The sequence below is a fragment of the Odocoileus virginianus genome, chromosome 6, assembly GCF_023699985.2.
Source record: "Odocoileus virginianus isolate 20LAN1187 ecotype Illinois chromosome 6, Ovbor_1.2, whole genome shotgun sequence".
NCBI classification, from domain to species: Eukaryota; Metazoa; Chordata; class Mammalia; order Artiodactyla; family Cervidae; genus Odocoileus; species Odocoileus virginianus.
This window is the reverse complement of record NC_069679.1, coordinates 26,381,683-26,398,750: the sequence shown is the minus strand read 5'-3', so window position 1 is coordinate 26,398,750 and position 17,068 is coordinate 26,381,683. Positions and strand designations below refer to the sequence as shown.

The following is a 17,068-nucleotide window of genomic DNA, read 5'->3' as shown; positions in this document are numbered from 1 at the left end:
GTGACTGGTGATAGAAGCAAAGTCCGATGCTATAAAGAACAATATTGCATAGGGACCTGGAATGTTAGGTCCATGAATCAAGGCACATTGGAAGTGTTCAAACAGATGGCAAGAGTGAACATTGACATTTTAGGAATCAGAGAACTGAAATGGACTGGAATGGGTGAATTTACCTCAAATGACTGTTATATCGACTATTGTGGGCAAGAATCCCTTAGAAGAAATGGAGTAGCCATCATAGTTAACAAAAGACTCCAAAATGCAGTACTTGGATGCAATCTCAAAAACAGCAGAATGATCTCTGTTTGTTTCCAAGGCAAACCATTCAATATCACAGTAATCCAACTCTATGCCCCAAGCAGTAATGCAGAAGAAGCTGAAGTTGAACAATTCTGTGAAGACTTACAAGACCTTCTAGAACGAACACCAAAAAAGATGTCCTTTTCATTATAGGGGACTGGAATACAAAGTAGGAAGTCAAGAAACACCTGGAGTAACAGACAAATTTGGCCTTGGAGTACAGAATGAAGCAGGGCAAAGGCTAAGAGAGTTTTGCCAAGAGACCGCACTGGTCATAGCAAACACTCTCTTCAACACAAGAGAAGACTGTACACATGGATCTTATCAGATAGTCAATACCAAAATTAGATTGATTATATTCTTTGCAGCCAAAGATGGAGAAGCTCTATACAGTCAGCAAAAACAAGACCGGGAGCTGACTGTGGCTCAGATCATGAACTTCTTATCGCCAAATTCAGACTTACATTGAAGACAGTAGGGAAAACCACTAGACCATTCAGGTTATGACCTAAATCAAATCCCTTAGGATTATACAATGGAAGTGACAAATAGATTCAAGGGACTAGATCTGATAGAGTGCCTGAAGAACTATGGATGGAGGTTCATGACATTGTACAGGAGACAGGGATCAAGACCATCTGCAAGAAAAAAAAATGCAAAAAAGCAAAGTGACTGGTCGAGGAGGCCTTACAGAGAGCTGTGGAAAGAAGAGAAGTGAAAAGCAAAGGATAAAAGGAAAGATATACACGTTTGAATGCAGAGTTCTGAAGACTAGCAAGGAGAAATAAGAAAGCCTTCCTCAGTGATCAGTGCAAAGAAATAGAGGAAAACAATAGAATGGGAAAGACTAGAGATCTCTTCAAGAAAATTAGAGATACAAAGGGAACATTTCATGCAAAGATGGGCTCAATAAAGGACAAAAATGGTAGGGACCTAACAGAAGCAGAACACATTAAGAAGAGGTGGCAAGAATACACAGAAGAACTATACAAAAAACATCTTCATGACCCAGATGGTCACAAGGTTGTGATCACTCACCTAGAGCCAGACATCCTGGAATGTGAGGTCAAGTGGACCTTAGGAAGTATCACTATGAACAAAGCTAGTGGAGGTGATGGAATTCCAGTTGAGCTATTGCAAATCCTAAAAGATGATGCTGTGAAAGTGCTGCACTCAATATGCCAGCAAATTTGGAAAACTCAGCAGTGGCCACAGGCTGGAAAAGGTCAGTTTTCATTCCAGTCCCAAAGAAAGGCAATGCCAAAGAATGATCAAACTACTGCACAATTGCACTCATCTCACACCCTAGTAAATAATGCTCAAAATTCTCCAAGCCAGGCTTCAACAATACGTGAACCATGAACTTCCAGATGTTCAAGCTGGTTTTAGAAAAGTCAGAGGAACCAGAAATCAAATTGCCAACATCTGCTGGATCATTTGGAGAAGGCAGTGGCACCCCACTCCAGTACTCTTGCCTGGAAAATCCCATGGATGGAGGAGCCTGGTAGGCTGTGGTCCATGGGGTCGCTAAGAGTCGGACACAAATGAGCGACTTCACTTTCACTTTTCACTTTCACACACTGGAGAAGGAAATGTCTATCCACGTCAGTGTTCTTGCCTGGAGAATCCCAGGGACGGGGAAGTCTGGTGGACTGCTGTCTATGGGATCACACAGAGTCAGACACGACTGAAGTGACTTAGCAGCAGCAGCTGGATCATTGAAAAGGCAAGAGAGTTCCAGAAAAACAGCTATTTCTGCTTTATTGACTATGCCAAAGCCTTTGACTGTGTGGATCACCACAAACTGTGGAAAATTCTGAAAGAGATAGCAATACCAGACCACCTGACCTGCCTCCTGAGAAATCTCTATGCAGGTCAGGAAGTAATAGAAGTGGACATGGAACAACAGACTGGTTCCAAATTGGGAAAGGAATACATCAAGGCTGTATATTTCACCCTGCTTATTTAACTTATATGCAGAGTACATCATGAGAAAAGCTGGGCTGGATGAAGTACAAGCTATAATCATGATTGCCGGGAGAAATATCAATAACCTAGATATGCAGATGACACCACCCTTATGGCAGAAAGTGAAGAAGAACGAAAGAGCCTCTTGATGAAAGTGAAAGAGGAGAGTGAAAAAGTTGGCTTAAAACTCAACATTCAGAAAACTAAGATCATGGCATCTGGTCCCATCACTTTATGGCAAATAGATGGGGAAACAGGGGAAACAGTGTCAGACTTTATTTTTTGGGGTTCCAAAATCACTGCAGATGATGATAACTGCAGTCATGAAATTAAGACACTTGCTCCTTGGAAGGAAAGCTATGACAAACATAGACAGAATATTAAAAAGTAGAGACATTACTTTGCCAACAAAGGCCCATCTAGTCAAAGCTATGGTTTTTCCAGTAGTCATGTAGGGATGTGAGAGTTAGACTATAAAGAAAGCTGAGGGTCAAAGATTTGACGCTTTTGAACTGTGGTGTTGGAGAAGACTCTTGAGAGTCCCTTGGACTGCAAGGAGATCCAACCAGTCCATCCTAAAGGAGATCAGTCCTGAATATTCATTGGAAGGACTGATGCTGAAGCTGAAACTCCAATCCTTTGGCCACCTGATGCGAAGAACTCACTCATTTGAAAAGACCCTGATGCTGGGAAAAATTGAAGGCAGGAGGAAAAGGCGAAGAGCTGACTTATTTGAAAATACACTGATGGTGGGAAACATTGAAGGCAGGAGGAGAAGGGCATGACAGTGGATGAGATGATTGGATAGCATCACCGACCCAATGGGCATGAGTTTGAGTAAACTCTGGGAGTTGGTCATGGACAGGGAGGCCTGGCGTGCTGCAGTCCATGGGGCTGCAAAGAGTTGGACACAACTGAGCGACTGAACTGAACTGAACGCTGCTGGAAACAATTTTTGTCTCTTGAACACCTTTTCAAATTACCAGTGATGGTGGTGGTATAGAGGGATTCTTAATTGTGTTTTGACTGTTAGACTTTGCAGTAGAGTAGAGTTTCTGGACTGGAACAAAGCTAGGCTGTAGATGAGTTTGTAAAAGTAAATGAACGAATCACTCCTACCATCTCCTAACTCAGGAGAAGGCTGATCACTGACCAGCTTTGGGATTTGTACGGATGGATTCACTTCCTCCTAAATTCATTCTCATGATTTGGACTTCATTCATAATTTTAAGATCAGAGAATGGTCATCTCCTTCTTTCTTTGCTCTGTGGCTTAGTCAGCCATGGAGGTGTCTCCAAGGTGTTGAAAAGCACCTTGAATAAGAACTATCAAGATGAAGGATAATAATTGACTAATACAAAAAAATAATAACAATTGACTAATACGTGTTTTCAGTGAATTTTGCTCTCTCTGACCAAAGCTCATTACTTTTAGAATGTAGGGAAAAGAGACATTTTGAAACATAGTGACCCCTGAGAAGCTTCTCCCCCCACTGAATAGTATCCAAGTGTACTTAATTGAATCTTAGATGCCATCAACGATAAGGTGCATTATTTCTTTTTCCAAAAAAAGGAAAAAAAAGCTGCCAGTTTAGTTTTCATGTGTATTTACTGTAAGTCATATCCAATTTCAGAGCTGTTTAAAATGTGCATCTTGGAAGCAATGATATATCAATATAATATTTCCCTGTATTCCATGAACCATTAGGTTAATTAAAAAGTGATTGCAGAGTTTCTGTGGAATGTCTCTTTCATATTTCTTTTGTGATTTCCAGTCTAACTTTTGTTACCTTTTATGTTTCTGACCTTTAGTGTACCAGCCTGTGACAGAGTCAGTGTGAATGATTTAAGAGTAAAACCCCAAATGGTACATAGTGTGAGGGAAGATGCATTAGGATGGGAATAAAAAGGAAAGAAAAGATATCTCTAGAACCAATCTGCTTGACCACAACAGTGCCCTGGAACAGAAAGGGTAAAGTGGACATGTAGAGAGGTTCCTAATCCTGCTAAGTGACCAAGAAAGCTATGTAGAGATGTAAGATTAAGGGTCTTCAGTACTTTGGTTGGTCTTGTCTGCTCTATTTGTTACTGGTCATGAAGTCCTCTATGGACTAACATTTCATTTCCAGTTACTGTCTGTGTTATATAATCAAACTGTGGGTGTGGGTGAGAGAGGAGTAGGAAACTGCTTTCAGGTTGGAAGCCCTGTTTAAATCCATCTGGTTATTTTACAGTGGAACTACTGGATGAAGTGGAACACGGTGCAGTAAGAGAAAAGGCTTCTTCTGTTAGGTATGATGGAATGATTTTCTTAATTATGATGTTACCCAAATATACACATTAGGGTAAGAAACCTTAACTCTAATTCACTAGTTGTGTAGTTCCTAAAATGAGAAAACAGGTAGATGGTATCTTCAAATCAGTGTAAGCAGTGGATGAATGGGTTCTCTATGAAAGGTCCAGAGTCCTTACCACTGATGTGTGTATGGCATTAACAACGAAAAACAAGTTCACCTAAGTGTTGTTTTATGTAATTATAGTCTAAATACAGAAGAAACCAAGATGGATACAATAAAAAATGAAGACCTAAATGTACAGAAGCCTGCTTCTCCTATTCCTGAGGTGCCAATAACCTCTCTTCTGAATGACCTCAAGTACAGCCCATCTGGTGAGTACTAGGGCTCTGAATTTCTAGGCTTTTTTGTGTATCAGAATTCTTCAGATTCAAACTCAGAGTTCTATATGGAACTCTCAGCTAGGACATTGTTTCTAGGGTCCAAATTAAGATAAAAGATTGTGATTCATTTATTTAATATTTGCATGCACACTATCTGCCAGGCACTGGGGATACTAAAGTTTGGTATCTCTGTACTCCTTGAGTTATGGTGCATGAAACACACTAAATAAGATAAATTAGTATACTATGTAGTTTGCTGGTGCCACATGTTAAGTAGAAAAAAAAATGAAAGAGAAGAAATGTGTGAAGAGGGTGGTTTTACAATTTTGGGGTGTCCAGAAAAGGTCTCAATGAAATGGTGACGTTTGAAGTAAAATTTTGAAGGAAGTGAGGGATCAAAATGTATGAATATCGGAGGAACTGGGTTTTAGGCATAAATAATGAACAAATGCAAAGGCCTGAAAGAGGAATATGCCATGATTTGATGTAAGGAGATGAGTGTAGCTGGAGTAAGGAGAAAATTTGGGATGAGGTGGGGTGAGTGGATCATGGAAGATTTTGTTGATCATTAAAAGGGCTTGGTTTTTACTCTGCAGTGAGAAGAGAAACCATTGGAAGTTGGTTGGTTGTTTTTTTCATTTCCCTAATGACTTAGGATGTTGAGGATTTTTTAATGTGCTTATTTGACATCTGAACATCTTTGGTGAATGTCTATTCATATCTTGTTCATTTTCTTATTTGATTGTTCTCTTATTATTCAGTGCTGGAAGTTTTTTTTATATATATTCTGGATACCAGTCTTTTCTCAAATACTTGCTTTGCAAATATTTCTGCAAGTCTCTGGTTTGCCTTTTCATTCTCTCAAAGCATCTCTTGAAGAGAAGACATTTTAAACTTTGATGTACAGTTTATCCATTTTCTTTCTTTTATGGATTTTGCTATTGATGTCATATCTAAGAAATTTTTCCTAACTCAAATTCACAAAGATTTCCTCCTGTATTTCCTTCTAGACACGTTAGTGTATGTTATGCTATACCTCTAATATTTTAAATTACATAATTAGAAAAATAATTTTCAGGATCCAGAGAATTCCAAATATGTGGACATTGGCCCATCACCGGAACTAATTTATTTTAAAATGCTATTTTTTATTATGAATATGCTTTTAGAAAGCATATGTCTTAAATACTGTATGGGGGGGATGGAAGACAGTATTACACGAAAATGGAAATCAAAAGAAACCTGGAGTAGCAATACTCATATCAGACAAAATAGACTTTAAAACAAAGACTGTTTTAAGAGGCAAAAAAGGACACTACATAATGGTCAAGGGGTCAACCCAGGAAGAAGATATAATAATTATAAATATATATGTGCCCAATATAGGGGCATCTTAAATACTGTATGATTATCACATATGTGGAATCTAAAAATTACAGCAAACTAGTGAATATAACAAAAAAGAAGTGGATTCATGGATACAGAACACAAACTAGTGGTTACCAGGGAGTGATATATGGGGTGGGGGGTGGCGATGGGAAGTACTAATTATTGTGTGTAAGATAGGCTACAAGGATGTATTGTACAACACCAGGGAATATAGTCACTATTACTATATCACTACAGTAATAACTGTAAATGGAGTGTAACCTTTAACAACTGTATAAAAATTTTTTTAAAAAGGAAGTACTTGTCTTGAAATATTCAAAACATAAACCTGTGGTGAGGGAAACATGGATTATCACAGGAAATGAGTAAATATTTCACTTTATGAGATTATCATCACTGGGGCTTTTGTTTATTCTCAGTTGACAATTCAGATGCTAATAGTGGGGTGGACTGATACAGGTGATAATGAAATAGTTCTCAGTATTCTAGACATAGTGTCAGTAGTTCTAGACATTTGAGTTGCTGTTGAGTTGGAGTTTAGGAGTATGGCTAAAATTTAGTGAGAGGGCTATTCTGTTGTCAAGGAAGACAAATATATATAATATTGTTCTCCTGTAGAGGAAGAGGAGGTGACATACACAGTCATTGATCAGTTCCAGCAGAAGTTTGGTGCTGCAGTAAGTATTGCCGTTAGTCATCCTCAGTATTGTCTGCAAATGGGTATCATGTCTATGTCTCATAAATTTTTCTCTTATTGTAAGATCACTGTTTTCCCTAATAATTTAACAGAATATCTGAGTGCCTGCTTTGTGCCAGGCATTGTTCTGAGATCTGGGATAAAATAATGACAAAATTCCAGGACTTTCCTAGTGGTGCAGTGGATGAAAATCTGCCTGCCAGTGCTGGGGACACGGGTTTGATCCCTGGTCCAGGGAGACTCCAAGTGCGTCAGAGTAACTTAGCCCATTCGCCATAATACTGAGCATTCCCTGTAGGGCCTGAGAGCCGCAACTACTGAGCCTATGTGCTGCAACTACTGAATTCTGCTCACCCAGAGCCTGTGCAAGAGAAGCCCATGCAGTGAGAAGCCCAAGCACTGCAACTAGAGAAAGCCCAAAGGCAGCAATGAATACTCAGCACGACCAAAAATTAATTTAAAAAATTCTGTATGAAAAACAGAAAAAAACAAAAGATAAAGTTCCAGCCCTGAAGAAGCTTATTTTAAAGCAAGAAAATAAATAATTATATGTCAATTGATAAATGCTATAAAGAAAACAAAAGTGTACTAGGGTGAATAGAATGTTAAGGAGTTCCTATTTTATTTAGGGTAGACAGAGAAAACCTCTGTGAAGAGGTGACAGTGAAGCAGAAACCTTAAAAGAAGTAAGGGAGCTAATCATGTGGATATATAGGTTAAAAAGTTAAAGAAGGCATGATTAGCAACAGCTAAGGCCCTGTAGCTGAAACACACTTGGCTTGTGTGCAGAGGCAGCAGGGAGGTCCTCGTGGAAGGACCACAGTGCAAGAGTGTTAAGAAATGGAAGTGGGCAGGAAGCAGATCAGATAGGGATTTTTAGACATAAGGATTTCAAGCTTGACTTGAGTAAGATAGAGAGTCATTGGCAGTTTTAGAGGGGAGTCAGAACTTTTTTACTTATATTTTAAAAGACTGGATGCTCTGTTTAGGCAATTTCTTTAAGATGTATTAATTTGACATGTGGCAGTAACTAACTATTCAGCCTAGGTTATGATTCACAGATAGACGTCAGGGAAGTCATTAGGTTTTTTTGTTTAGATGCAAGCTTATGCTCATGTATGCCCAGGTATATTTTTTTAATGGAGTGTTAACTTTCAACTAGATTCTTTTTAAAAAAAAACAGCTTTATTGAGATATAATTCACTTGCCATAAAATTTGACAATTTAAAATGTATGCTTCATCAGCTTTTAACATATTCACAGAATTGTACTTCCATTACCACAATGAATTTTAGAACATTTTTAATACCCCAAAAGGAAACCCCATATTCCTTAGCCAATACCTCCAATCCCTCCTCAGTCCCCAGGCCCTGGAAACCACTAATCTATTTTCTGCCTCTGTGAATTTGCTTGTTTAGGATATTTCATATAAATGAGATCATACAATGTATGGTTATTTGTGATTGGTTTGGCTTCTTTCACCTAGAATAATACTTTCAAATTCTGTTATAGCGCATATCGGTATTTCATTTATTTTTGTTGCCAAATAGTATTCCTTTATATAGATATACCACATTTCATTTATCCTTTCACCATTTAAGGGACACTTGGGTTGTTTTTACTTTTTTGGCTGTTATGAATAATGCTGCTGTGAACAGACATTGTACAAGTCTTTGTGTGGGCATATGTTTCCATTTCTCCTGGATAGATAATTACAAGTGGAGTTGCTGGTTCATATAATGATTCTGTGTTTAACTCTTTGAGGATTGGCTGGTACTGTTTTGCAAAGCTGCTACACCATTTTACTTTCCTACCAGCAGGACGTGAGGGTTCCAGTTTTTCCACTTGCTCACCTACATTTATTATCTGTCATTTTAATTATAGCCATCCTAGTGGTATGAAGTAATAATAGACCTTTGTGGTTTTGATTTGCATTTCCCTAAAGGCTAATAGCATGAAACATATTTTCATGTACTTATTGGCTATTTTTAACAAATTTTTACTGGAGTATTTTTGACTTACAATGTATTAATTTCAGGTGTACAATAAAGTAAATTGGTTCTACATATATCTACTCTTTTTTTTCAAGATTCTTTTCCCATTGTATATTTTCTTTAGAGAAATGTCTATTCCATTGTCATTTTAATTGTTACAAGAATTTTGTAATATATCAACAGATGAAAAAAATATATATCAACAGATGCTTTAAAGGATCCATAACAGCAGCCAAAAATAAGATGAGAACCTTTGCTCTGGAAATTTAAAGAGCTGGTTGGAAATTCTCATCAATAGGGAAATACAGCCTTTTTTTCTGGTTTTGCAGTTTTCTTGTTGATTGATTGAGAATGGAATGGAAATTCAGTCCCCTTTTTTAATCATTGATGAAAGATACTCAGAGTATAGAAAACTTTATGCTCTGAAAAGAAAGATATTGTGCTAGTGTACATTGCTTTGCCTTTCTATTCTTGAGTAATTTATCTACCTGTAAAATGGGGAGAACCTTGTGCCAAATAGATATTTTCATGGATTATGGAGTAAGGATTTTAGAATTGCATAATGTTTTGAAATATGATAAGATTGTAGATAATAAGAGGACCAGCATGTGTTTGAGGGATACTCTTATTTCAGTTTTGAATAATTTAATAAATCCAAGGCTTTAAAGTATCTGTTGAGTCTGTGTTTTTCTCATTCTGAGCAGTAGATACTATGAGACTCAGCCACTGTGAGTTCCCTTTTGGTACAGTAAGTTTACCTGTATTAGTTTGCTGTTTTTTGCATGAAGAATCTTGCCATAAGGACTAGAAATTGTTCACTGTAACATCAGTGGTTACAAAAGGTATCTGAGTTTTCAACTCTTATTAGCATTTGTGTTATGAATGGTTTATTTTCCAGTTGTGGAATAACTTTGTGAACACTGAAAAGAAGATCAGAGGTATTCAGTGTGATGTGTGTGTGTGTGTGTGTTTGTGCATGAAGCAAACGTGTTTGGGATTTTGTAAGTTTAATAAGTATGATCCAATTTGTTTACATCTAGCAATTTTACTTGTACCATTCATGATGTCATAATTGCAGCATTTATTTCCTGGAGATTTTCATTTTCTTCCTTTTCTCACCAGATGCTCCACATCAAGAAGCAAAGTGTCCTGAGTGTGGCAGCAGAAGGAGCCAATGTGTGTCGTCATGGGAAACTATGTTGGCTTCAGGTGAGAGAGTTCTTAAAACTTTTGAAATAATTGTAGATTCACTGATAAATTTATTTTAATTGTCTTTTTATGTCACCCCAGTGTTGCTGTCCTGTAACTTGTTTGGAATGTCTTTCAGTTTCCTCGTACTCAGTTTATTATTTTCAAAAGGAAAGAGCTTTATAATCATCGGTGATGTCTCATTGGTTCTACTTAGGGTCTTCTTTCTCAGCTCTGTTCTCTTGCCTTAGATATACAGAGAATTTCTTATCTTTCCTTCTGGTTGGTAACTTTCCACAGTAGATTTCTGCCACATCATTTTCATTTTCCTGGATCAAGGAAATGTCAGATGAGGGTCTCTGTTATATCCAAAGAAGTTTGTACTGAGCCTTGAATAGCTATAGGATGGGTAACCACGTTTGAATCAAACTCAGCAGCATCAGTATTTAAGGTGTGTGTGTGCTAAATCGCTTCAGTTGTGTCTGACTCTTTGTGACCCTATGGACTGTAACCTGCCAGGCTCTCCTGTCCATGGAATTCTCCAGGCAAGGATACTGGAGTGGTTTGCCACGCCCTCCTCCAGGAGATTTTCCTGAACCAAGAACTGAAGCCTTGTCTCTTAGTTTCCTGCATTGGCAGGTGGATTCTTCACCACTAGGGCTCCATGGATTGGTATTTAAAGGGGTAGTGGGCCAAAAAAGCCAGCTGAATTCCCAACCGATATCCTCCCGTCATTTGAATGAAGACTTATATCAGCCTACCTTGTTCTTCAACTCTGCCTCGGCTCCTGGTTGTCTTTCAAACCTCTTTGCTGTCTAAGCAGCCTGTTACACTTTTAATAACTCCCAGTAGTTGAGGATATCCCGAGACCTGTCAGTGTGCCCATGGAGATGATCTTAGCACATAGACTCAGGGCGACTAGAAGTGAGACCCTTGGCCAACAGCTTTTTAAAGTATGCAAATGTATACAGTCCTATGGGATCACATCATAAGAAACACTAGGCTGGATGAAGCACATACTGGAATCAAGATTGCCGGGAGAAATATCAATAACCTCAGATATGCAGATGACACCACCCTTATGGCAGAAAGTGAAGAAGAACAAAAGAGCCTCTTGATGAAAGTGAAAGAGGAGAGTGAAAAAGTTGGCTTAAAGCTCAACATTCAGAAAACTAAGATCATGGCATCTGGTCTCATCACTTCATGGCAAATAGGTGGGGAAACAGTGGAAACAGTGAGAGACTTTATTTTTTTGGACTCCAAAATCACTGTAGATGGTGACTGCAGCCATGAAATAAAAAGATGCTTACTCCTTGGAAGAAAAGTTATGACAAACATAGACAGCATATTAAAAAGCAGAGACATTACTTTGTCAACAAAGGTCCATCTAGTCAAGGCTATGGTTTTTCCAGTAGTCATGTATGGATGTGAGAGTTGGACTATAAAAAAAACTGAGTGCCAAAGAATTGATGCTTTTGAACTGTGGTGTTGGAGAAGACTCTTGAGAGTCCCTTGGAAAAAAAAAAAAAAGAGAGTCCCTTGGACTGCAAGGAGATCCAACCAGTCCATCCTAAAGATCAGTCCTGGATGTTCATCAGAAGGACTGATGTTGAAGCTGAAACTCCAATACTTTGGCCACCTGATGCGAAGAGTTGACTCATTTGAAAAGACCCTGATGCTGGAACAGATTGAGGACAGGAGGAGAAGGGGACGACAGAGGATGAGACGGTTGGATGGCATCACTGACTCAATGGACATGGGTTTGAGTGGACTCCGGGAGTTGGTGATGGATAGGGAGGCCTGGCGTGCTGCGGTTCATGGGGTCACAAAGAGTGGGACACAACTGAGCAACTGAACTGAACTAAACTGATGGGACCACAAGTATAAACCTTGCTGGCCAATAGAGCTGGGCAATCTGGAGATGTCCCCTTCATGGCAGTTACAGAGATCAGGGTTCCAGATGAATGTATTAGCACTCTTCTGGGTGATATCGGCAAGCTGGAGCAAGGGAAAGCATTAATATGGAGTCCATAGCTTATGTTCCTTGAGAGCAGCTCCATAGTCCACTAAAGTGTACCGACCCTGGTACCTGCCCCTCAGGCTGAAGCTCCAGGACAAGCAAAGAGCTCTTCTTCACAGAAAGACTGGAGTATGTGCCCCAGTCCACTGTCTGTGTAGTGCCCTGGGCGGGGGTTGTGGTAGCCTGCCAAGAACTGTCCCTCCAGTTGCCACACTCCTGTAGGACCCAGAAATACAAGCCACCCCAGCACCAGAGCCGTGCCATCAACAGGCATCCTCTGGTAGCAGCCTCAAAAACTAGGGAACCAGACACACAAAATACAGAGGCAGTGACTTTTAACATGTTGAAATATTTGTTTTCCTTTTTCTCATAATTTGCCATTGTTCCCTCTTTATTAATTAGTTTTCCAAATTATTAACTTTTACTATATTAAATAAGGATTTTGCTCTCTATAACACCCATATTCCATAGAGCCTACCAGTGTAGCTATATCCCAATTTTTAAGAATTTTTATTTTTATATAACTTTTTATAAGAATACAACTGATTTTTTAAAAATAATTTGATTATTTAATTTGGCTGTGTCAGGGCTTCATTGCTGCATGGGCTTTTCTCTAGTTGTGACAAGCAGGGGCTAGTCTCTAGTTGTGGTGTACAGGTTTTTTTTTCCTGTGGTGGTTTCTCTTTTTATGGAGCCTGAGCTTTAGGGCAAGCGGGCTAAGTAGTTGTGGCTCCTGAACTCTAGAGCACAGGCTCAATAATTGTGGTGCACAGTCTCAGTTGCTCCTAAGTGTGTGGGATCTTCCTGGATCAGGGACTGAACCTGTGTCTCCTGTATTGGCAGGCAAATTCTTTACCACTGAGCCACCAGAGAAACCCATATTTTTATATAATTTTTAAAGGTTACTTTCCACTTACAGTTATTACAAAATTGTTGGCTGTGTTCCCCATGTTGTTCAATATGTTCTTGAGCCTATATTACACCCAATAGTTTGTACCTCCTGCTCCCCTACCCCTATATTTCCCCACTAGTTTGTTCTCTGTATCTGTGAGTTGACTTCTTTTTTTGTTATATTCACTAGTTTGTTGTATTTTGTAGATTACACATATAAGTGATATCCTACAGTATTTCTCTTTCTGTGTCTGGTAACGCCTTCCAGGTCCATCCATGTTGCTGTGAATGACAAAAGTGTGTTCTTTTTTATGGCTGAGTGTGTTCCATTGTGTGTGTGTGCACGTGTGTCTCCCACTTCTTTTTCCTTTCACCTGTTGATGAACACTTAGATTATTTCAGGTAATAACCTATTATAAATAATGCTGCTTTGAACATTGGGTTGTGTGTCTTTTTAAATTAGTGTTTTTGGTGGGGTGTTGTTTGTTTGTTTTTTTTTTTTTTTTTTGGTGGGGGAATTTATATCCCAATTTTTGATTAAGACAGGATTCAGGCTGTATGTGATTATGACTATGTAATCATTGCTCCTTGTTGAGCCAGTAAGATTATTCTTTTCTTGCCCAACTTTTTGTTTTTCATAGAATTGATAATTGTCATCTTACTAGCTTTGTTTTCCTTTCATTTGTGGCTAAGCCTTCCCGTATTTTCCCCTCAGTACAGTTTTTCACAAGCTTACGTCTATTCTGATAACCTGGGCTGCATTTTTGTATTGAAGCCATTTTCCCTGGAGCCTTCTATCCTCTTGTTCCAATGCAAGCTGGTGATGCCAAGCTGGAAGCTACAAGGGAAGAGGCCTGGAGGCTCAGAATTCAGTGTGCAGACTCATTTCTGACTCCATTACCAACCCCCTGCTCTCTTCTATATCTTATATTCCCAACCCTAGAGCCTGTCTCATTGGATTTATCCAGAGAATATATCTTCTGTCCTCCATGGGAATGGAAAGGGGCAACTTAGAGACTTATTTATACAGACCTTCAGCCCATCACCTTATTTCTAGCTCCTCACTTTTCTTAGTATCTGGCATCTTCAATTCCTATACCTTTATTTTCATTTTGTGTTTCTTTCTTTGTTCTGTTTTGTTTTTCCTAATCTGCTTTTTTTCTGTCAGTATTTCTGACTGCTTTTCTTTGACTTTACATTATTTAAATGTTTAACCTTCATCTGTGGTCAAATTTTTCAAATATAACATTATGTCCTAAGGTGAAGGTAGCAAATATTTGTTTAGAGTCATAAAGGTTTTTTTTTTTAAATCGTTTGGCACACTTCTCATGTTTGTTTCTGGGAATCTATCCTAAATAATTCAAAATATGGAGAAAAAATTAATTCTGTGCGAACCTGTTCATCTTGGCAGCATTTATAGTGATGAAAAGTCAGAAGCCACTTAAAAAATTAACAGTAGGAGATAATACAGTATATTTGATAGATCTTATGTGGCTGCCAAAAATTGACAAATATAGTATAGAAAAATGTTTGAAAATTTATGAGAGAAAAAAGTAGGGTATAGATTTGAATGCATATTATTAGAGTCATATACATTGTTATATGAAAAAAAGAAGGGAGTGTTGTAGTGCATGATGCGCTGATTCACTGAAAAGATGGATAATAGCCATCCATGGGCCTGGCTCTGTTCTAGTTGTTGCTTCAGTTATGAGTGGTGAGTTGGACATAATCTCTTCTCTCACAGAGTTTGCAGTCTAGCAAAGAATTATTTTCCAAGCTTCTATAATGTGTCTATTCAATTTTTATAATTAAAGAGGTAGAGAAAGAGCAGAGATTGACTATTTCAGGTGTCACATTCTAGCAAAAACGTGAAAGATTTGAGAATGGGGCTTGGTTGGCCTGGTAATTGTAACTGTAGCAACAGTAGCTCCTGAAATGACAAAGAAGCCATCCGCCTGTCCCATAACTGGCTCTCAAGACCTATTTGGATCTGTTTTTACCTTTATTCTTTGACTCAGTACATTATACAACTATATAACCTTTGTGACTTTTATGATCAGAAACAGCCTATAATTCTTATAATTGTATAAAATTGATCAAAATGACAGTATTTCACATCCTACCATTTGTGCCAGCATGTTGTTGCCTGCTTTAAACTGCTAAAGGACAAGGATCTTCTGAGTAATTTTATGTAACACCTAACATGACCATGCATGTTATGGAATTCAGAGAAATAGCATTTTGTGTTATTGAGAATTAAATACTGTTAGTTCCCCTTAAACCTATAATTCCGGAATATTAGGATGCCACAGGCGAAATGTAAAACATTGAAAAAAAAAAGCTAAAGGCTAAACCACCAACTTGTCCTTTTCTTTCCTTTGAAAGATCACAGAGATAGTGTATTTGTGGATTTTTAAAAAACTTTTTTATTTTATATTGGAGTATAACTGATAACAGTGTTATATTTTCAGGTGCACAGCAAAGGGACTCAGTCCTACATATACATTTCCATTCCTTCCCAGACTCCCCTCCCATCCAGGCTGCCATATAACATTGATCAGAGTTCCCTGTGCTATACAGTAGGACCTTGTTTGTTATACATTTTAAATATAGCAGTGCAAAAAAAAAGTAGCAATGTGGACTTGTTGATTCCAGTGTGGTTTTTTTTTTTAACTTAAGATAAATTTAAACCTATTCCCTAAGAGTCAATGAGTGCATATTGTTTACTTTAAAAATGTGGATGTTAAATATTATTTGCAGGTCTTTCTTGACCCTTTCTTTCGTGTCTTCCTTTTCTCTAGCTCTGTCTTATAATATGTGTCTGGATGGTCTATTGCAGGTGGCCACAAATAGCCGGGTTTACTTGTTTGACATTTTCCTTCTGGGAAGTCGTGCTTTCAACAATGGACTTCAGATGGTATTAGAAGACAAGAGAATTTTGAAGGTGAGTGTGTAAGCTGATTCATCTGCTAGTAAGAGTAATAACAAGGTTCTAATAACTCTGTCTTCTGATTCCTTAGGTTATCCATGATTGTCGTTGGCTTTCTGATTGCCTCTCTCATCAGTATGGAATTTTGCTGAATAATGTCTTTGACACCCAGGTACATGTAGGGAAACGCTTGAATCAATCTATTGTACATATGGTTTCTGTAGAAAATAAGCGTTGTCTGATGAGTGATTGAAGTCTTTTTGTGTGTGCCTCATTCCTGCCCACTTCTTCTGTAATATGTTTGTACAATATGTGAGAACATTTGGTGAACTGTAGAAGCACTGCAGAAAAGTTATTTGGAAGTATTTAGGGTTTTTTCCCTTCATTTTGCTCCAGAATTTTTCAAGTAAGAAGCAAGCTCTAAGCTCTATAACATTCAGAAACTTGAACAATTTGGGGGTTATTTGGAAATCTGACACGGACTCTTACTGTGAGGTACCGTCATGTCTATGCCTTTACCACACATGTATCAGTTAAAGTGACAGTTGCTCAGCTGTGTCCAACTCTTTGCGACCCCATGAACTGTAGCCTTTCAGTCTCCTCTGTCCATGGAATTCTCAAGGCAAGAATGCTGGACTAGGTAGCCATTCCCTTCTCCAGAGGATCTTCCCATTCCAGGGATTGAACCTGGCTCTCCTGCATTGCAGGCAGATTCTTTACCATCTAAGCCACCAGGTATCGGTTAAGGCTAATGTCTAATGGGCTTCTAGCTCAGGGATGCAGGTTGTCCTAGATGTGCCCCTAAAGCCTATTCTGGCCCCAAATAGCCTGAAGATAAGTGGTTTTTCTCTGGTCTAAAGGGCCTAGAGAAATTCCTAGACTATACTAGATTTAGAGCTGATCTGGGTTTCTGATTTGTCTGTGAGAGCCATAAAACTACTAATTTTCATTATGTATTATTTAAGTTCTTCTAATCTTCTAGATTAATGCCATGAAAGGGAGATCTTGAATATAAA

At 38.4% G+C, this 17,068-nt stretch overlaps 1 protein-coding gene across 8 annotated transcripts in view; it reads left to right on the top strand.

Moving 5' to 3' along the window:
* EXD1 (exonuclease 3'-5' domain containing 1) overlaps positions 1–17,068 on the top strand; it is a 38,388-nt gene that overhangs the window by 10,345 nt on the left and 10,975 nt on the right. For all 8 annotated transcript variants that reach the window (XM_020877575.2, XM_020877576.2, XM_020877574.2 and 5 more), the window contains 6 exons: positions 4,502–4,559; positions 4,808–4,935; positions 6,952–7,010; positions 10,147–10,233; positions 15,963–16,067; positions 16,144–16,224. In XM_020877575.2, the coding sequence (XP_020733234.2) occupies positions 4,502–4,559; positions 4,808–4,935; positions 6,952–7,010; positions 10,147–10,233; positions 15,963–16,067; positions 16,144–16,224 (518 nt within the window). The remainder of the gene's footprint in view (positions 1–4,501; positions 4,560–4,807; positions 4,936–6,951; positions 7,011–10,146; positions 10,234–15,962; positions 16,068–16,143; positions 16,225–17,068) is intronic.